Source organism: Odocoileus virginianus, chromosome 7 (assembly GCF_023699985.2).
Source record: "Odocoileus virginianus isolate 20LAN1187 ecotype Illinois chromosome 7, Ovbor_1.2, whole genome shotgun sequence".
Classification (NCBI taxonomy): Eukaryota; Metazoa; Chordata; class Mammalia; order Artiodactyla; family Cervidae; genus Odocoileus; species Odocoileus virginianus.
In genome coordinates, this window is record NC_069680.1 from 19,467,508 (window position 1) to 19,489,467 (window position 21,960).

Sequence of the window (21,960 nt, forward strand, 5' to 3'; positions counted from 1 at the left end):
TAATTATGACTTGATGAGCACGATCCTTGCATTATCAACATTACTACCGCATCCCATCAGGGCCTAAAAGCTGCTGATGGCACTGACTTGAGAAACTCCCACTCAATGGTACAGCAGCACCCAACAATCGGCTTGGCAGGGGCCCCCCTCGCTAAATGACACGTTAAGCGTAATTACTGGTAGACATTGTAAATAAACAGGATTGGAAGTGAAAATTGTACCAAGTGCATAAGACACAATCTGACACATTGGAAGTGGCAGCCTTAATTGAGAGTTTCTTTGACTGCTCAAGATCATTTCAACTGCATTTCTCAGAGGACAGCGATTATAACTGTGGAGACAGACGGCATAATGGTATCAGCACTGCTGACAGAGCAGTGAATTAAATTGTATCTGCTGCTGTGTGAAAGCCTTGATGAGAGGTACAGATGCCGTAGTGGTCTTATCATTATAACACAATGGTCATGTTGTCATCAACCTTTCTGGCTCCAATTGAAAAGAAATGATTGTGTGTTGGAGCTCTCCCCCACCCCCCCACAGCACCCCCCCTTCTCCTCTTCTATCTCTTGTTCTGAATAGAACCAATTTTCAGAGAGCTATGAAATCACGCAATAGGTCCTAAAATGCAGCTGCTTGGCATACAAACGGGTCCCCATTAAACTGGAATCACACACAATATGTGTTTATGCCAGAAGAACAAATAGAAGCTGAACACAGGCCAAGTTTATTCACACACACAAAGACCATGTAGCTCTTCATCAATATAATTGCCTTTTATATTGTAGTTTAAATAATAGGCTCTATTATTTCCTTAAAGTCCTAATATTCCTGGCATTTTATCACTATGTTTACAAGGTAGGTTCTTCAAAACTGTGAAGGAAAGAGAAAAGAAACCCACACAATTTTTACAACATCAAATATTACTTCAAATTTTTAGCCTTAACTACTTGACACCTTCTACCACAATCTGGTACTTCTAACTATCATAACAAAAACATAAACACTCTGCATTTTTCATAAGAATTTGACTTTTTATTCAATAATATTCTTGCTCATGAAAGAGTAGGAAAAATCATTCCACACTAGAAAGGTTTAGCCCCAGTAAAGAGAAAGAGGAAAAAAAAAACAACAACCACAACACTTATTTTCTAAACATTTTGTAAAAAGTTGCCCTGTAATTTAACTTGATAAACTTAGCTGGGCAACACTAGTCCACATTTTCTCCAGTTCTGATACAGTATACTCCATCAGGTAAGTTTTTATTTCTTCTTATAAGCAAGAACAGTGGAAAATTGAAACTGTGCTTTAATTTTCAGTTTAAAAAATTATCCCAATGCTAAGCTGACACCAGTGAAACCTACTTACAAACTTTCTAGATCCAAAAGAAAAGAGCATATTTCAAAGGGCATCTATATCTTTACAAAGGATGATCCAATTTCCAAAACCAAAAGTCAAGTCACCTGACATAAAACAATTTTTTTTTTTTTGGTGGCACTGTGTGGCATGTGGAATCCTAGTTCCTCAACCAGGGATCAAACCAGTGCCCCCTGCAGTGGAAGTAAGGAGTCTTAACCAATGGACTGCCAGAGAAGTCCCAGCAGTTTTTTTTTAATATATGTTTATTTATTTTCAAATGATGAAGATTTTTTAAAACTTTAATTGTTCATTTAATGATTTGCCTACAGCCCTAAATTCAGACTTTCCTCATAATATCCACAATCTATGACCAGTGCTATACCTAAAACACCTATAATTTGGATGGCAAAAAGGTTTAAAAAAGAAAAAAGATGAACTTTAAATAAAGTGACTCTACTGCAGTTATGTTTTTAAAAAATCCTAGTATTTTAGAAATACAAACTGAAATATTTACAGATCAAATGATATGATGACTGGAATTAGTTTCAAAATAATCTGAGGTCAGTGAGAACAGGTGTATGGATGTAAGAAGGAAGACTGGACACAAACTGACAACTTTTGAAACTGTGTGATAGGTACATGGCAGGGGTCAGTTCATTATATATTTTTTACTTTTGTACAAGCTTGACATTTTCCATAATAAACATTTTTCTTAATGACTCTGAGAATTCAGAAGTATAACCTAAAAGAGTCTCAACTGCGGCTTCTATCAGTCTAGTCGAATCAGCGAAGTCTGACTCTCGTGTTCTATGACCCCAAAACATTCTCATATACTTGCCATCATAGAATGTATCACACTGTAGGGGCACTGGGGTTCTTTTAATTTGCTTTGTCTTCTACTGAGTGAGCATCAGGGCAGAAAAATTCTTCATTCATGGCTGACTCTCTTGCACCCAGCACAATGCTATGTACAAAGTAGGTATTCATGTCTGTGTGTGTCTGATGACTGAAAAACTGTCTCAGGCCTAAGTTCACACATGAACACCCCTTTCATAGGGATGTTCCCTGTAGCACAGAATGGCTTAGGAAACAACCACTATCACCGTTTATTGGGCCAACAACGTGTCTATTGTGTGCTGAGCCCTGCACATGTGTCCGCTCAAAGATCCTCAGGACAATCCTACAAGGTAGGTATTACCATAGCAGTTTGGTATTGGAGAACACCGAGGCCTGGAGAAGTTAAGGAACATATCCCAGATTACGGAGTTCTAACTGGTAAAGGCCAGCCAAAGCGATGTCTAGAGGACTCCAATTTTCTATGTTCTTTTCTAATTGCTCATATTTAAAAGTGCCACCCCACCCAGGGTGCTGCTTCCTTAGCAAAAATTCCTCTCCATTCAGCCCATTCTTAGCAATCTTTAGATGCAGGGTATCTCTAATGTATACGTGGCAAACATAGCATAAATTCTCCTGCAATATCAGATTACTTAGGTTTTCATGTAGTGAGAAAACAATCACGAAAGCTAGAGGTATGCAGGAAAATTGGTAGGCCCTAAAAGAGAGCAAAGGATCTAATGCAGAGTGGCCTAAAAGACATGAAGGAACTTCACTTTTACTTTCATCTGCTTTCCAGGGAACACGGCTTTGCTCAGCAGTAGTATACTTTGTCCAGAAAGACAAGAGATACTCAGGAAAAGCTGGCAGAGGGCCAGGAATCACAGGGAAATATGGAAAAGTATGCTAGGAAAAAAGTAAGCTAGGAAAAGTATGCCAGGCTAGGAAGAGTTGATCCCGACAGTCTAACAAAGCTTTTCCTCACCCTCTTTTGGCTGTTCTTCCTACACTAAGAGAACTAGAACTAGTAGGGAAACATTACAGGGAGGCAGATTTCAATTTTGTTACCAATGTGGAGACTGTGTCCCGAAACTAATTCATGGAGGGTAAATGATATGAACTCTTAGTACTGAAGGGCAGTCAAGCCCTGGATGGCACAGTAGATGAGATGATGGCAGTAGCAACAACTAGTATTTGTTGAGTGCAGTGCCAGGCACTGTGTTCAGCGCTTTTTACATGGGTTATCTCATTTGACCCTCAAACAGCCTACAAGGTACAGTCATTCATTTCACTTTTACTAGTGCAGAAATTAACTGCTCGGGGCATACAGGGATTCACAGCAAATGGTGCTTTTCACTGGTGAAAACTGCCTCACTGCCTTCCAAATCTAAATTGCTACCCTCTGTTCTAAAGTCATGAACCATTTATCTCAGGCACAGTTTTTTAACAGATAAAGTTTTCTTAGTTTTCATTTTCTGTTCTTTTGAAACTGAGTGAAGAGTCAACACTCTGTTTTCCTGCCATCCAAACTTAAACCAGGCTGATGCAGTAAGGGCAAAAATTGAATGAATACAATATAAAAAGGTGAATTCTTTCAGGCTCTGAGTTGTTCATAAAGAGAAATGCAAATTTTCAAAACTATCAGAGATATTTAGAGGAAGAGAAAGGGAAAAGAGAAATAGTAGATGAAAGCAAAGTTTACATGTTACTCTAAAGGTAATTATTTTCTTTTTAGATTCTACATGTAAGGATGTCATACAGTATCTTTCCTTCTTTGTCTTAAAAAAAAAGATACAAATGAATTTACTTACAAAACAAAAACAGACTCTCACAGACTTAGACAAGGAGCTTTGCCAGGGAGGGGATAGTTAGGGAGTTTGGGATGGACATGTACACACGGCTATATTTAAACGGATAATCAACAAGGACCTACTGTATAGCATGTGGAACTCTGTTCAACGTTACGTGGCAGCCTGGATACAAGGTGAGTTGGGGGAGAATGGACATATATATACATATGGTTGTGTCCCTTCACTGTTCACCTGGAACTATCACAACTGTTCATCAGTTATACTCCAGCACAATAAAAATGCAATAAATAAAGTTTAAAATAAAAAGGTTTTTAAAAGATAGAATTTAAGATTTCTTCAAGAAAAAAAAAAGGAAGTTAATTTGGTAGAAATTTGTTTCCATTTTTGCATAACACAAATGGTAAAATCTCTACTACCTACCTGGACCAAAACATTTTATGATAACTCCAATCATAAGAACTTGAACTATTCCCACTGCACACAGCAGGCCAACCCAATATCAATAACTAATTCAAATACATTAACTTTCAAAAATGTCAATGGTATAACTCTTTCAGCTGTAACTCAGTGTCAGTTTGAGTGTAAGAAATTCCCATTAATCCTCTATTAGGGAAGGAGAAAGTCCTAAACAATTGCCATTCACACATTCACAGATAAATATGTTTTCACCTATGGCATACTATGACAGTAAGCCAGCCATAGCATATTGGCCACCAAAGACAGGTTATTATCAACAATATCCCCTTTAGGTTTTCCTTGTTACAGCCAGACACCTGAAATAAACTAGCTACTTTACCTCCAGCAAGAATAAATGTTGAAATATTTTGTAGTGTAGTTACCAAGTCAACCCTTTATGATATAATCAAAACACCTGACTAATGTGGCATCTGAGAAGGACAGAGAGAGGCCTTGCTTCCAAGTGGGAGGGTCACTTTCCCAGCTAAAGTCTGGCTTTCCTGGGACATATTTCCTTCTGAACCTTCTGAGCATGATCAGAATTTTAGGGGAATGAAGTAATAACAGATTTACATCACATAAAAAAACAACAGCAAAAATTAAGAAATTATAGCTTTTGTGAGACTATCAGTTTCCTCGGTGAAAGAGCTATTTCAACCATTCAAATTCCTAAAATGTGTAAGTTCTGTAAACCTAGAATTCCTTTCTATGAATTAACCTAAGGAACTAATCAGACCATTGCAAAGATGTATGAATTAGAATTCTTATCATGGCATTACAGATAATTCCTAAAAACCAGAAATAATCCATCTATCATTGAAGAACTGTTTAAATAAATTATGGTACTATTTTATGATAGAATACTATGGGTAACACTAAAAACTGATATACTTCTCTACTAACATGCAAAGATGACCATGATATACTATTTACTGAAAAGAGTAGGCTGCAAGACTGAGTGCAAAACTTGACTACATTTTTTTGGTTGATATATTTCACAGATAAAAGAGCAGGAAAGAAAGACTATAATACACTAATGTTGGCTTTTATCAGAGTCAAAGTAACCATTTTTGCTCTCTTTTAACTGGTATGCATAGTAAAAATTTTCATAACAAATACAAACTGTACTTTATATTTATATATATATATATATATATATATATAATATACTTATGAAACAATAATGCTCAATCCATTTCTTTAAAAATCACAATAATGCCAGAGCATTTTTTTTTTGGCAAATGGGAAGATAATTCTTCCTTTCTTGGCTGCCCATTGCATCAGGAACTAAACACAGAGTACATGCCTACCCACATAACCCCAAAGCAAAACTGTATGTGTTAGAACAATTCCACCGAAATGCTTACATACTTTTCTGAAATTCCTCCAGTTTTTTAACTGCTTCATCTCGTTCTTGCCTAATTTTGTCACACTGAAATGAAAACAAAACAAAAATGTTAAGTTTGTATCATAAGTTTGGAAAGACAAGAAAGGGTAAATTTATAAACAGTTTTAGGAAAAGAAACAGAAATTAAAAATCTTTAACAAGCATTAATGATACATCCAGAAAAGATGAAAACTCTAATTCAAAAAGATCCATGCACCCCAGTGCTCACAGCAGCACTATCTACAATAGTTAAGACAAGGAGGCAACCTTAAGTGTCCATCAACAGATGAATGGATATAGAAGGTATGTGATACACACACACACACACACACACACACACATATATTTATATATATATGTGAAAGCTATGACAAACCTAGACAACATATTAAAAAGCAGAGACATTACTTTGCTGACATAGGTCTGTCTAGTCAATGCTGTGGTTTCTCCAGTAGTCATGTATGGATGTGAGAGTTGGACCATAAAGAAAGCTGAGCACCGGAGAATTGATGCTTTTGAACTGTGGTGTTGGAGAAGACTCTTGAGAGCCCCTTGGATTGCAAGGATATCAAACCAGTCCATCCGAAAGGAAATCAGTCCTGAATAGTCATCGGAAAGACTGATGCTGACGCTGAAGCTCTAACACTTTGGCCACCTGATGCAAAGAACTGACTCGCTGGAAAAGAACCTGATGCTGGGCAAGATTGAAGGCAGGAGGAGAAGGTGATGACAGAGGATGAAATGGTTGGATGGCATCATCAACTCGATAGACATGAGTCTGAGCAAGGTCCAGGAGTTGGTGTTGGACAGGGAAGCCTGGCGCACTGCACTCCATGGGTTTGCAAAAAGTCAGACACGACTGAGCGACTGAATTGAACTGATATATATATGACCGTGTGAATATAGCACAACTTTACATTTTAATTCTACCATGTCAGATAAACATATCTGGGATATGCTTTGGGAGGTTTCATACCTCTGGATATATCCACAGTAAGGGAATATTACTCAACCATAAAAAAGAAATAGTCCCATTACAGCAGTATGGATGAACCTAGAGACTGCCATACTAAGTAAGTCAGACAGAGATAAATATATCACTTATATGTGCAATCTGGGCTTCCCAGGTACCACTAGTGGTAAAGAACCCATCTGCCAATGCAGGAGACATAAGAGACGCAGGTTTGGGTTTCCTGGGTCAGGAAAATCCCCTGGAGGAGGGCATGGCAATCTGCTCCAGTATTCTTGCCTGGAGAATCTCATGGACGGGGGAGGGTGGGGAGCTACAGTCCATAGGGTCGCAGAGTCAGACACAACTGAAGTGACTTAACACATACACACACGGAATCTAAAAAATAATACAAATTGATTTATTTACAAAACAGAAACAGACACACAGACATAGAAAACAAACAACTATGGTTACCAAAATAGAGAGGAGAGAGATAAATTAGCAGTTTGGGATTAAACAGATACACATCATGGCTTCCCTGGTAACTCAACTGGTAAAGAATCTGCGTGCAATGCGGGAGACCTGGGTTCAATCCCTGGGTTGGGAAGATCCCCTGGAGGAGGACATGGCAACCCACTCCAGTATTCTTGCCTGGGAAATCCCCATGGACAGAGGAGTCTGGTGGGCTACAACCCATGGGATTGCAAAGAGTCAGACACAACTGAGCGACTAAGCACAGCACAGCATATATAAAATAGATAAACAACAAGGATTTATTGTTTAGCACAGGGAATTTTGGGCTTCCCTGATAGATCAGTGGTAAAAGAATTTGCCCGCAATGCAGGAGACACAGGAGACGCGAGTTCAATCCCTAGGTCAGGAAGAATCCTCTGGAGAAGGAAATGACAACCCATTCCAATATTCTTGCCTGGGAAATCCCATGGACTGAGGAGCCTGGCAGGCTATAGTCCATAAGGTCACAAAGATTCGGACACGACTTAGCAACTAAACCATTTCAGCAACCAAACCACAACAATCACAACAGGGAATTACATTCAGTTTCTTGTAATAATCTATACTGGGAAAGAAGACAGAATAAAGGAATCACTCTGCTCTGTACATGAAATTAACATAATACTATAAATCAACTATAGTTCAATAAAAAAGAAAACATATTTTTAAAAAGAAAAAAAAAAAGAAGGAAAAAGAGGCATTAATGGCCACATGGTATTTATAACCGCTCACCAGCATGATACTTGTACCATTTGTATCTGGCCAATTTTCTCAGACCTTCTAAGATAATGAGTCACCTTCCTGCTTATTATCTCCTCAGTAACAGACCAATTTAACATCCTTGAGTTAAAATGCATTCATTCTTTAAGAGAATATTTGTGCCTCTTCTCAAGCAGGTATTTTGCTGGCATAGTAAAAGCACCACTCATTCACAGGGCAGATTCCTGAAACTGGGTAGTTTCAACTATCCAGAACCCTGGGGAATATAAGTGGTCGCTACCTGGAGACAAACTCCTGCTCAACGTCCTATGCCCTCTGTCACTCAAGAAGAAACCATCCTTGTATCCTTACAATTCTGAATAGAAGGAGGTATAGCAAATTAAAATTAAAACTAAAATCATGGTATCTGGTCCCATCACTTCACGGCAAATAGATGGGAAAACCATGGAAACAATGACAGACGTTATTTTCTTGGGCTCCAAAATCACTGCACATGGTGACTGCCACCATGAAATTAAAAGACACTTGCTCCTTGGAAGAAAAGCTATGACCAATCTAGGCAGCATATTAAAAAGCAGAGACATTACTTAGCCAACAAAGCTCCGTCTAGTCAAAGCTATGGTTTTTCCGGTAGTCATGTATGGATGTGAGAGTTGGACTATAAAGAAGGCTGAGCGCTGAAGAATTGATGCTTTTGAACTGTGGTGTTGGAGAAGACTCTTGAGAGTCCCTTGGACTGCAAGGAGATACAACCAGTCCATCCTAAAGGAAATCAGTCCTGAATATTCACTGGAAGGACTGATGCTGACACTGAAGCTCAAATATTTTGGCCACCTGATGTGAAAAACTGACTCATTGGAAAATGAGTGGAATGTTAGGTTTTTTAAAAATTCATTAATACCTTCAGGGCCAGTTTAGACATGTCCATTGAGTCAGTGATGCTATCTAGCCATCTCATCCTCTGTCATCCCCTTCTCCTCCTGCTTTCAATCTTTCCCAGCATCATTCATTATGAGCACTGAATTCAATTCACCCTGAATTTCACAAAATAGGAAGTATATAACACATTTTAGGAAGATTTCCATCAAAAATGTCTAAAACTTTAAAAAGTGATTTTAGCTGTTAGAATGATAATTAAAATTTTAGTTGTTTGAGAATACTATTACACTATATATAATATAACACAACTTTATATTTTAATTCTACCATGTCAGATAAACATATCTAGGATATATTTTGGGGGATTTCATACCTTTGGCTATTTTTACTTTCAAATGTCATTGGCTAAAAATTATGATGCCACTGACAATCTGGAAAAACAAATTAAAATAATGAGATCTTCTGACCTAACAGACTGGCAAAAACTGAAAAGGTCTGGTACCAGGAGTCGGAAACTCTCACATACTGCAGGTGGAAATGTCAACTGGCGTATCTACTTTAGAAATAAACTAGCAAAACTGGAATTGCAGGGAGTTCCCTTCAGTGGTTAAGACTCTATACTTCCAATGCAACAGGCATGGGTTTGATCCCTGGTCAGGGAACTAAGATCCCACAGGCCTTACGGCAAGAAAAAAAAAATGGAATTCTATATACCCTATGACTCAGCAATTACCCTTCTAGATTCCATCACTAGAATCTCTAGTAATATGTACAAGATGACCTATACAAACATGTTATGCATTTATAACAACAATACACCATGGTATATCCATATAATACATTATAAATAAAGATGAATGAACTAATGTTTTAGGTATCAATGTTTTATAATGGTTCATATCAATACATATAAACCAGATTCTCAAAAATCATAATGCTGAGTAAAAGGAGTTATAGCATATACATATCAAATGATACCTGTTTAAGGTATCATAAGTACTTCATATATTTATACTGCATCTTTATATTTCCTGATACATATGGTATATATACAAAAACATGGAACAGAAGGATACACATAAAATATATGAGAGTAGTTGCCTCTTAAAAGCCAGGGAGAGTAAGGGTCAAGGGTTGGGTGACACTGGGGACCTTCAATTTTACTTTTAAATTTCAAAAAGTAAGCTAATTCTGTGACATGTATATGTGTCATAATATTCTCTGCCCTTTTCTATGCTTTTAAAATATTTTTAAAATAAAAAAAATAAGCTATTGTTCCGTTTTGTCTGTTAGTCTATCAAGAACTGAAACTTTTTAAAAGTTTTAGTTTTAAAAACCTCTATTTGGATAAACCCATTCTGGCTAGCATACACAAAATGAGTACACAGTGCTAAACTAGCAAAGCTATTTACTTAAATCCTGACTCAGACCCTCCATAAGAGAGATCATGCAGGACCATTTTCCAAAGGAAAAGGAATATCCTTTCATTAAAGCTTTCTTGTGGGAATTTAACTTCTGCTAAAAAAAAAAAATAAGTAATTCTAATACAGTTTCTAGTCCCAACTTAATGTGTAAACCAAATTCATTGTCTTTTGGTGTTTCAAGTTCCAAGCACTGGACTCCTGGATTCTCAACTAAGTTTATGAGATCCTTTCCCCACCAGATAGTGTAACACCTCGCTTTAGGAGCGCGCTAGCCAGTTGACTCGGGAATGCTCCTCTCGTTTTCCTGAATGTGGCACCTGTTTGCTTTGCACTTGCCCACCAGTCTGCTGGTCTGCCCACCCATGCCCAAGCTCTCCCCTCATGAGGCCCAGGAAGACATGCTTTGGTTAATTACAGGTCTTAGCAATCCCAGTCTCATCCCTACATTCAGGTAACACGTTTTTACAGTCCACCTATACATTTCACACTAATGCTACAGCCATCACCAGCAGCTTCAAAGCGGTCTCCCAACACACCAGCTGTGTTCTATCAGAGGTCTTCATGTTGCTTTCTATTTTCTGCAACCATATTATGATAGAACTGGCAGCCACAGAATTTACCATCTGCTATGGATACTGAAAGGGGTTGAGGTGGGGGGGAGGGGAGAGATTTACACATGCTGCAAAAGCAACTTATTTATTCCAAACCAGAGCTGAGCAAAATATGGAGGATACATCCGTTTACTAAGCAGAAATCCAAACATCTACTTATTTCATCATTTTAGGTGAACCCAGAAATATATCTTGTAATCTTTATCTCGTTCCACCAACAGGAAGAAATGAGCAAAGATTCTGGAAGGATGTTACCTCTTTACGTCCCACAGAAGCCCCTCACCCATCCCACCCCGTCCTCTCTCCTGCTTGCGCAGCTGCACCAATTGCAGAAACTGCTTCTTTGTGTGTGAGAATTGCTCGTGAAGACTCTGCAATAGCAACAGATGTTCTTGGGCCCACATCACTTAATTGTGATGCTCAACAATTCTCTGCAGCTCAAGGCTGGGGTAGAACCCAGCAGCACGGGTGCTGGCTGGCAGAAGCAAGCTGGATAACATTACATCTATTCTAGAGTCTCTACTCTGGCTCTTCGTGAAGTGGCGAATTGGCCGGTGGTTAGCCTTGCTGGTTTTGAAAGCTCTTAATATTAGAAGCCCTGGCTGTTGTCCAGAGCTCTTCCTTGAGGCTCATCCAGGCAGATACCTGGCTTCGGAAACTACACCAGCACGTCAAAGCACTGGCAGGCTGACTTACAGAGGAAAGTCTTCCTAGGGTGAACTGGTGCTCCCTTTTCCTCCACCAAAATGGGCAGCTCTGTTCTTCCTGCCTCACATATTATCCAACTCCAGTTTATACTAAAATGTCTGCTCACTGGGGCTCGGCAGAAGTATAGATAACTGATTTAGACACTAAGATAGCTTTATATTTTGCTGTGTGTATGTTTTATGCAAGAAAACCTCTGGTGTTCTGAACTGCGTCTAACTTCCACTAACATAAACGTTCATTTTTATCTCCATGATGCACAAATTTAACCAAGAGTTGTGAGCCTATAGAAACCCCAATTTGGAGCCCAAGAAGTGCACATATGCACTGCCCACACAGAACAACAGAGTAGACGATCTGGACAAAGACCACTCACTACCTTACAGTTGACTGAATTAGACTTCTAAGCAGGTATCTACTGTAATCACTGAAAGTCTTTATTTCCTTCCTCCAAGTACTGAACAAGTTATTCATACAGGCACTGTGTTAAGCAGGAAAAAAATACAGTGAGAAACACATCAGGCAAAGTGCTCTCATAAAAGTTATGATCAACCAAGAAAGATCAACAATGAAATGAGCAATTTATAACACTTGCTATAATGAGAGAAATACTGCGCTACAGGAACACACAGCAGAGGCTACAATATTGAGTGTGAAGAGGTCTCAACCCTACACCATTTTTTACTTATTTTTCTTAAACTTCATTCCTTTTTTGTCCAGTTACAATATTTAAAAGTTTAAACAGGCACAGCATTTGAATTGTGCATATCTACCTGTTTTAGCATCTTTGGTGATGCAGTTCAAAAACCATCAAATCATTTTTAATATCAATCAACAATTCTATTGTTCTATCTCTGTAAGTCTGGCTAGAACTCAGCTGAGCTTATCTTTAAAGAACAGAGTAAATTAAATCATTCCCACTAGGACGGAATTCTTTTCACTCTCTTTCTCTTTTGCTGGTGTTCTTTCTTCCAATTCAAAGTTCTTTCCCTCCAATTTTCACAGGCAATAAAGTAGTAGCTGCCCCCTAAAGCTGTCTTACAGCATTCTCCAAATTCTAGGTATTGTGTGTTAGATGGAAACACATGTCATCAGAACAGAGATCCTTGCTCTTTGTTTCTGGATAGATTGCTGTTAATAAGAGACTCATTTTCACTTTCAAACTGCTAAGTAATTACTTTTTCTCTGGCACAACCACTTGCCCCTCTGTTCTAAAGAAACTGCATGTATGTGAATGTATTATGCATGAACAGTTAGCATAATGGGTGCATATCTTGCTCTGTAGAGTGGCTTCTTTATCAATTTCTTAAAAATAAAATACTTTGGGACCTTCACCTCTGAAATTTACACAAGATGAAGAAATTTTAACAATAGACGACTGAGCCAAGATGCAAACAGTATCATCTATCTTGCTTCTTGAAACCTAAGTCTTGGAGAGTGTCTGTCTCTTTCCCTTTTCATTCATTGTTCCTGGCAAGCTGACAGACCGCCTGATGCAGGGTTACAGTAGCTCACCCAAACGACTTCTAATCAGCCACTTAAACATTTATTCATTTCAAAACTCGATCTCAGAACATAGTATTAAACATAAATACTTACTGTTCAAAGGCAGACATTCTTCTATTCTACAGATTTCTTTCTTTTTATGCACACTCCACACACACCCCCACCACCCTGAGAAATGTGAAAGCTATTCCATTAAAAGCTCAAAGAAGCTTTGCCCCCCCCACCTCCGTATATAGGAAAAAACCACAAAGGACTATGACAAAGATCCTGAATGAGTCATAAAGGATGCCCTTCAATTGTAGAAGCATGACTAACACATTTAAATATGATAACTGCTTCACAAGCAGAGTGAAACTTCATTTGGTCGACTTCAAAATATATAGCCCTCTATTTTTCTTTTACCCTCAAAATAATTTGGAAGGGTTATTGAAATCAATGTGATTTGATTTCAGTTTCTAACATATTGTTGATAATGCTACTTAGGCAAAAAATAGTGGAAAGTAACAACCATTCCATCATCTACACCTATAATGATGTCTTAAAAAAAAAACAACACTAATCCAACGCATACAACTTACCTGTGCCCTATATAATATTTTGATAATGAATTTTGGTTGATAAGATGTAATTAGTACATAAGAAATATACAGGTGTTTCATCACAAAGAAGCAACAATCTTGCTTGTGAGAGAGAGACTTTGAAAAAAATATTTAAGTGATATTTAAGCCAAGCATTAGGAGATACTAAGTTTGTCGCTTGGAATTGGGTAGGCATCTTGTCTCTGTTCTTTTTCCCATCCTACCCCCAAATTCTAAGTGTTCATGGATATGCACAATTCATCACAGTCATTTTTTAACTTGCCTGTATCCCTCATTAGAGTAGTTTTATACTTAAGAGTGGGATATTTGCACATTTTTCTTTACATTCCTGTGCTCAGAAGGCATTCAGCAAAAAGTTTTCCTTTCAATACAAGGTTTCTTCATCAACTCAGATCCTGATTCCATCCTCAAAAAAATTGATAAAAACCACAAAATGATCGTGTTACACTTGCTTAAAAAAGAAGAACTGCAAAGGGAAAGACCATTAAGACATTGGCCCACCATCCCAAATCTCCTACTCTGACCGTTGGATTGCACTGTGTCAGAATCTATACACGTGCACGCACAGGCGGGCACACATGTGCAGATGCACACAGAAACACACACACAAGAGTTTTTCTAATGTAGGATTGATCTGACATGTAACTTTCAGTTTTTAAATACAAACCAATATAAGGTAAAGAAGAACTATCCAGAAAAGTATTGAGTCTGATCATTTCTGGTGGAAAATCCCTGAGCTAACAATAAAAAATAAAGAATAAAACCAAGACTTTTGTGGGAAAAGTCAATTAGCTCCCCTAAGTTTACCTGCTTCAAAATGAGTATTTGTAGTCAGGATACCTATGTCTGAATCTAGATTCTGTTAAGCCCTGAAAAGGAGGTTGTGAAAGTGCTACACACTCAGTCATGTCTGACTCTGTTACCCCATGGACTGTAGCCCACCAGGCTCCTCTGTCCATAGGATTCTCCCAGGCAAGAATACTTGAGTGGGTTGCCATTCTGTTCTCCAGGGGATCTCCCCAACCCAGGGACCGAACCCAGGTCTCCTACATTGCAGGCAGATTATTTACCTTCCATGCCACCAGGGAAGCCCATGCTGAGCCCTGAGGTCCTTATTCCTGTGAAACAAAGCTGGCACAGGGTTGTTGGGAGCATCAGATAATGAAGATAAGGGGATGTACATGACCTGCAGTAGCTTCTTAAAAAAAGAGTCTCTTCAGCAACTGCCTGTTCTGAGGAAATTCACATCCTACCACTTGTCTCAACAGAGGAGATTCCAAATAGGGGATAAAAAGATCTACCCAAGGGAATCATATCCACCGTCTCTTCCCACTGATAAGGTTTGTGACCAGACAACACAGACGGTTAAACTTAATGTGGACACGTGGAAGGAAAAAACTTGCTGTTTATTTTTCTGGTCCCTTCCGTGTCTGCAAAATTTGCCCACACTGAATTAACTACAGCAGAAGGCGTCTTACTTTAGACTCCTATCCTGGATGAATTTAACTGAACTTGTTCGGGGTCACGAAGTAAGAACAGCCATGAATATCTGCTGATGTGGACTGCACAAAGCTCACACAGCCAGGCAGGAGAAAGTGCTTTGCCAGAGAAAATGGTGTTCATTTACCACCTCCAGAACTAAAGCTGCTTTTACTCGTTCTGTGCTGTATAAAAAGGCTTTTATTATAGGCTTCCCTCCTTTGTCATACAGCCCCCCTTTGGGGGAAAAATCTGCAGTAATAAGCCTGCTAGTCTTTTAACACAAGATAAACAAGAGTGTGGTAAACTTAAAACCATCCTATTTTGTTTTACCCAATCACACAACATTCCATATCGCTTTCATGTCTTTTATTCCCATTTCTGTTAATAGTTATTTTTAAAGAATGAGTATAGGAGCAGGTCAGTAGAGATGTTACAAAACTTTCTGACGCACTCTGTGTACAGAAACATGTAAACAGGTAAAAGGCCAAGTTAATTTTTAATCCTTCTTTTGCCAAACGCATTTTACCTGCCATTCGCTTGTATTACAGACGGTTCACTTAAGAACTTGCTGCGCAAAGTGGCTCGCCGTTGAACAACCTTCGTCATCACTAATAGATGTTTATAGAACGTCTACTATTTTTAGGGCAATGCTAGGTCTACAAATAAGCAGGGATTAAAGAAGGATAAGAAAAAAAACCAAAACAACTTCTTCCTCTTATGTTATTCATGTTCTCCTAAATCCTTCCTTCTCTGTCATATGGAGACATGTTTGCTTTCCCTAGTCCTATTTTCTACATAAATCAGAGTTCTCCTGAATTAACTCTTCCTACTTGATTTGCTCTTTCACTCTTGGACCAGAAACATCTATGAAGGAGACTCAATTGCTAAATCTTGGCTCTTTCTCCCCGAGCTGGAGGATGGTTGGGTATCTTAAGGAAAGAGGCTCAAGCTATCTGGCTTAAGCATCACCAATCAGCTTTGCTTTGAAATTATGGGGCATCAGGGACCCAGGATCTAGGCACACACTCCCCACCTGTTGGCGGACTTGGGACATTTGTGGTTTTGATGTCTAATAACTGAGAACTAGAAAAGCTGTCAAACTTTCTTCTGTGACCTTCTTACCATATGAGATGCATGTACCAGCCATCTTCTATCACAAATATTCTTATTACCCACCTACCATTTCCTGCACTGCCTAGTAAAAGGAAGAGAAGATACTTCAAATTTTATAGAACACCAAAGGTTTATTTAAAAATGAGCAAAGGGGCAAGAAATCTGAGTGAAAAATAACGATTTAAAAATCCACTATAATGTGCTTTGAACTCTAGTTCAAAGTATTTACCATTAATACTAACACATCAACATCTATATAGGTGGCAAATTGACATGAGTTAAAAAGTTAAATGTTAAGAGCTTAATATTAAAAGTCAATTCTTAAGAACTCAATAAATACCCCCCAAATATGCCACAATTTATTTTACCCCTCCAAAATATTTATCTCTCTGCCAATTTTCATTACATCTCTTACTCTGAAATTTTCAAGACAAGGTTGCATAATTTGCAGCAATGATGAGCACCTTCTTTAATAACCACAAAGAACCTGTTTCATTAATTTTCCACCACGGATGTTATGCTTTGAAATATTTGGTCTATCAAATTTCTAAAAATAGAAAATTTTAATTTCTAAAATAAACTTCATTTATATCTAAATAACAATAATGGACAGCTCTCTCTCTCTCCTCCTTTTTATTCTCTACTTAGTCCCTGTACTTCTTAAAACTTAGCCTTCCCTCCTATTTGTCCCTTTCCTAAACTTATAGGGAAAAGAAGACATATGCTAAAAAAAAAAAAAAAAAAAAACACTCATGAATCTTAAATGAGTATGTTCAGAGACATAAAGGTAAGTAGAATTCAATTATTTAACAATTAAAAAATAAAACTGCCAGAGCCTAGAAAAATATTCACCAGGCTCTACCATCTTCACATTGGGTGTTTTTCAATTTTCAACATATTATTCACATATTTAGAGGAAACAAACATACAAAGGGTTTATGGAGACATTTGAGCTAAATGCCAATGGACTAATTCCAAAGAGTTCCCTCCAGATCTAAGATACTTAAACCGCAAAAGGTAAATGTCTCAGGCATTCAATGCCATCACTAGAATCCCAAATCTGTTGGAAAAAGTACACTTCTTGGGGGCCTGAGTTCCTTGGCCTGGTGCCTTGCTGCACATTTAGCTGTGTAGTTAATCCCCCAGAGCAGCGCCCACTGCGGCAAGCCTGCTATTCTTTACCATCTGGAGCCTGGAGTTGATATTAGCCTGAACCACACATGCAGGAGAAAAGAAATTTTAAAAAGACAACTCTCATTCGCATTTAACTGAAATTGGTGGCAGAACAATGCACCATGCTGTCTAGGCTTTTTACACATGTAAGAGAGGAAAGAAAGGGTAAAATACAAACCTTCTCCTTTGTCTTCTGGTTCTCTGCTCTAAGGTCTTCATATTCACCTATCGCTAAAAGAAAAAAAAAAGGAAAGAAATGTCACAATGCCATCAAAAGTTTACTGTGGAAAAACCTGGGAACCCAACTAACCCTTACTGTCTATTTACTAGATTGGGGGTGGGGTGGAGAAGAGGATACAGAAGATGGGCTCCTGCTTTAAAGGAAGAAAACCAGAGATGTGAGTCCCCCAAGCCAAATTTCAGTTCTCCTGGGTCACTAGGAAGACTTATGAGCCATAAATGCCCACAAGTCACTTCTCATCTCTGATGTTCAGCAATTGTGAAAGGAGACAGGTGGGTGTTCCTTGAAGTTCCTTCCAGCATGATCAGGCTGCGGTACTGTAATCAGAGGTGTATTTTTGAAAACTGGCCTCCAGAAAATAAACTCAGTATCACATATCTGCTCCACCCACAGACGAAAGTTTAGGCTATGAGCATTCAGCAAAGAATAACTATTTTCAGGCACTGCAAGATCATCAACCACCAAGCTATGACCAGATCCTACCCAGATTCATTTCTCTAAGTTGCAAGAATATGGGAGTTGTTTGCAAATATATCCAACTATGTGGGGAAAGCAGCAGTTTTCTACTTAAAATCTTCTACTGCCAGAAAAATGATCAGAAGCCCCGCATTCAACTTTTAGCCAAAGCACCATTTTTAGATATCCTCACAGTTGAGAATGTGATGTTCAGAGTTTATGGTGGGAAGAAAGAGAATGATCTAGGATTAATGATGGAGCAGAATGTCTAAGGTGGGCCCAGAAGAATTGCTGTCCACTCCCAGACCAGCACCATTTTGACTGGTACAAGAGAGCCAGGCAATAACCAAGCTTGGATTTTTATACTTTGACTTAAAAAATTTAACTGGTGTTTATCTTCAAAAGCTCAGTTTTGGTCTTCCTGGTGGCTCCGTGGTAAAGAATCCATCTGCCAATGCAGGAGACACAGGTTCAATCCCTGGTCCTGGAGGATCCCACATGCCATGGAGCAACTAAGCCCGTGGGTCACAACTACTGAGCCTGTGCTCTAGAGCCCAGGGGCCGCAACTACTGAAGCCCATGTGTCTAGAGCCTGTGTTCTGCAAAGAGAAGCCACTGCAATGAGAAGCCCATGCATGGCAACTAGAGAATAGCCCCAACTCCCTGCAACTAGAAAAAAGCCCACACAGCAATGAAGATCCAGCACAGCCAAAAATAAATTAATTAATTAACTTAAAAGCTTAGCTTTTCCTTAAAAAAAAAAAAAAAAAGACAGAGCTCTCTAAATCTAAGAAGAACCTGAAGGCAGAAATAAAAAAATCTGAAACCTGTAGTTTTAAGGACATTCCAAATAATCCAGTCATTAATTTTAGAGTGTATGATTCTAACCACTGGAGCAGACACCCCCAAAACAATTCATATAGTAAAGTACATGTCTGAAGGGTAGTTACTATGATGGCAGGACTGAAATCTTAAAATCCAATTCAAATAAACAAATATTTATGGGATTATACCATCAATGCCCAGAAGTTTTACCAACATTTCATCTAAATAAGAATAGACAATTTTTATCAAAGCCACACCCAAAAAGAATCTTTGAAAATTAGCCAGTAGATAGCTTAATGCATACATGTAAAGACATACCCCTTTTAAAAATAGTTTCAACAGAAAAGATTCGATTAATCACAGACTGAAGCTCACCAGCTCCTTATCAGCTACCATCATACAAACCCAACCAATGAGTATGAACTAAATTGTCCTCAGGTCTGAAAATTCAATAAAATGTCCCGTCCCTCCTTTTTTAACAAAAAGAAACAAGAACTAAGAGATTCTAAAACATATGCACTTACATCACTGGGTAGTCTATGGTCATGGTCCCAAATCTTATTACTACATCTAATATTGTTTCAAAAAAGAAATAAATATTTTAGTGAGAGACTTTGCTTCAATTTACTTGACGTTCAAAAGTATTCTTAGATAAAGTTGAAAAATCAAAATTGATTTACTGGTCTATTCTTGATGACCGACATTACAGATATACCGAAAAAAAAAAAAGCAATAAAGGATTATAAAACCATGATCTCACACTGGCCTTAAGAAATTTTTTTTCCTGTTTAAAACACTAGATAATGGCTTTAAAGCCCTTTTCAAAAAAACTGATACTGTTCTTCCATTCCACTGCCAATAGAGTCCAAACTTCCAATTACTGGGTCTTTATGAAAAGCATTAATTATGAACCCTTCACCTATCATATCTTAATGGAAACCATAGAAAATATGCTTTATATGATTGCATACAATTTAAAAAAAAATAATGACACCAAGTACCTGCCCAGGGGTAGAAAAAGTATGGGAAGAATTCAACCATTTAGTAGTGGGAAGAGGCACTTCGGGAATAGGACATAGAAACATTTACTCATATATTTCTATTTCTTTGAAATTAAAAAACCAAGCTCACTGCCCTAAACAATAGTCACATACACATATATCATAGTGGATATATATGCAACCCCATTTTAAGCAAAACTTGTAAACACTGTAGTGACCTATGTTATTCAGCTACTTCTTTTTTGGCAATGCCAAAGCATCACAAAGTAAGCCATATCGTTTCACACCTGGCTCACAGTTTGAAAAACTTTTACCATGAATTGCACAACTCAAGTGATTTGATGAGAGAAATCTTCCAAATGTTGAATTAATCAACAAAAAAGAAGAAATTATTTTGACCAGCTCTTTCACAGGAAAGATACCTGCAGCTTGGGAAGACATCATCCCTTAAAAGTATATTTCACCATAAAGTCACATGGCACAGTAACTTAAAAGTGCAGCCCAAGCACTTCACTTATCCATGGGCATTGGGCAAATTGGTTATTCTCTGAGTCTCAGATTCCTCATCTGGCATATAGGAATAACAACTGTACGTCTCTCATAGTATTGTTACTAAGAGTAGGTGGACTAATATGTAAGATACAAGGACACTTGGGCATAGTAAACGTTCAACTGTTGCGACTTCCCTGGAGGTCTAGTGGCTAAGACTCCATGCTCCCAAGGCAGGAGGTCCAGGTTCGATCCCTGCTCAGGGAAGGAGATCCCACGTGCCACAACTGAACATTCACATGCCTTAACTAAAGGACCCCATTTGTCACAAGTATGATGAAAGATCCTGAGTTTTTGTTAAACCTAGTACTGTTACATCAAGGTATGTCAATCCTTACACAAGGTACGTGTATGACAAGAGGTTAGGCTGCTCCCTAACACCCTTCAGTCTCAGACTAACTTCTGTCATACGTGACCTGAAAGATGGCAAAATATCTGAAATGCTAAGTACTATTACCCTCCACCAAATAAAAGGAGCAGGGGAGGGGTGCTAAAGATCAATTGGAGTTTGTGTAGTAAAAAAACAGAAGGCGCCAAAAAAGTATAGGTATGTCTGAAGCCGTACTTTTCAATCCTGGCTGCACGATAGAATCACCTGAGGAGCTTTTAAATCCTACAGCTGCCTAATGCCCTCTCCACCCACCCCCAACCCAAGATTCTGATTTAACTAGGTGGACCTTGAACAGCCATATTTTTTTATAAGAAGTAAGCACCCCAGGTGATTTTAATGTGCAGCCAAAGACCAGACTCACTATATAGGAGAACAGAATGGAAGAAAAAGGAAGACGTGGAGAAAACAAGGAGAATATCAGGCAAAGCACGTGTTTCAAGAATCATGCTGGTTTTCTATTTTCTAACCCCCTAAGGCCAAGAAAGGGAATTTTCTCTCCAAGCTGCAGACCATGCCATAGCCATTCCAGGAAGCAGCTGAGGAGACTTAGTTGTTTGAGAAACATGACAACTAAAGTCATAATTACAGGCCACTAACACCTCTGGCTAGGATGAACCACAATGAGTTTGCCTGGACCTTTTCCAGTTTTAGCATTTGAGAGTCCAGTGCCCCTCTCAGTCCCAGGAAGCCTAACCACCCCATCCCAGCCTTAGCTCCAGATCAGTATTTCCAACCATCATGAAAGACCTGCACTGTCAAATCTGGTAGCCACTGGCCACGCGTGGCTACTCACATTTAAGTTAACCAAAACGAAATAAAATTTAAAATCCAGCTCTCCAGCTGCTCAACAGCTACACGTGGCTAGTGGCTACCACTGTGGACAGCGAACACAGAACGCTTCATCACAGCTGGAAGTTCTACTGGGCAGTATTTCTGGACACCTCTGCCCAGACACCTTACAAGCACCTCAAACTCA

The 21,960-nt window shown here is 38.6% G+C and overlaps 1 protein-coding gene across 5 annotated transcripts in view; it reads right to left on the reverse strand.

Annotated features, from left to right (window-relative positions):
- Positions 1-21,960, reverse strand: part of SHTN1 (shootin 1) — a 103,232-nt gene that overhangs the window by 67,968 nt on the left and 13,304 nt on the right. For all 5 annotated transcript variants that reach the window (XM_070470257.1, XM_070470261.1, XM_070470260.1 and 2 more), the window contains exons 2-3: positions 17,700-17,752; positions 5,829-5,889 (exon numbers count right to left, since the gene is read on the reverse strand). In XM_070470257.1, coding sequence (XP_070326358.1) covers positions 5,829-5,889; positions 17,700-17,752 — 114 coding nt within the window. The remainder of the gene's footprint in view (positions 1-5,828; positions 5,890-17,699; positions 17,753-21,960) is intronic.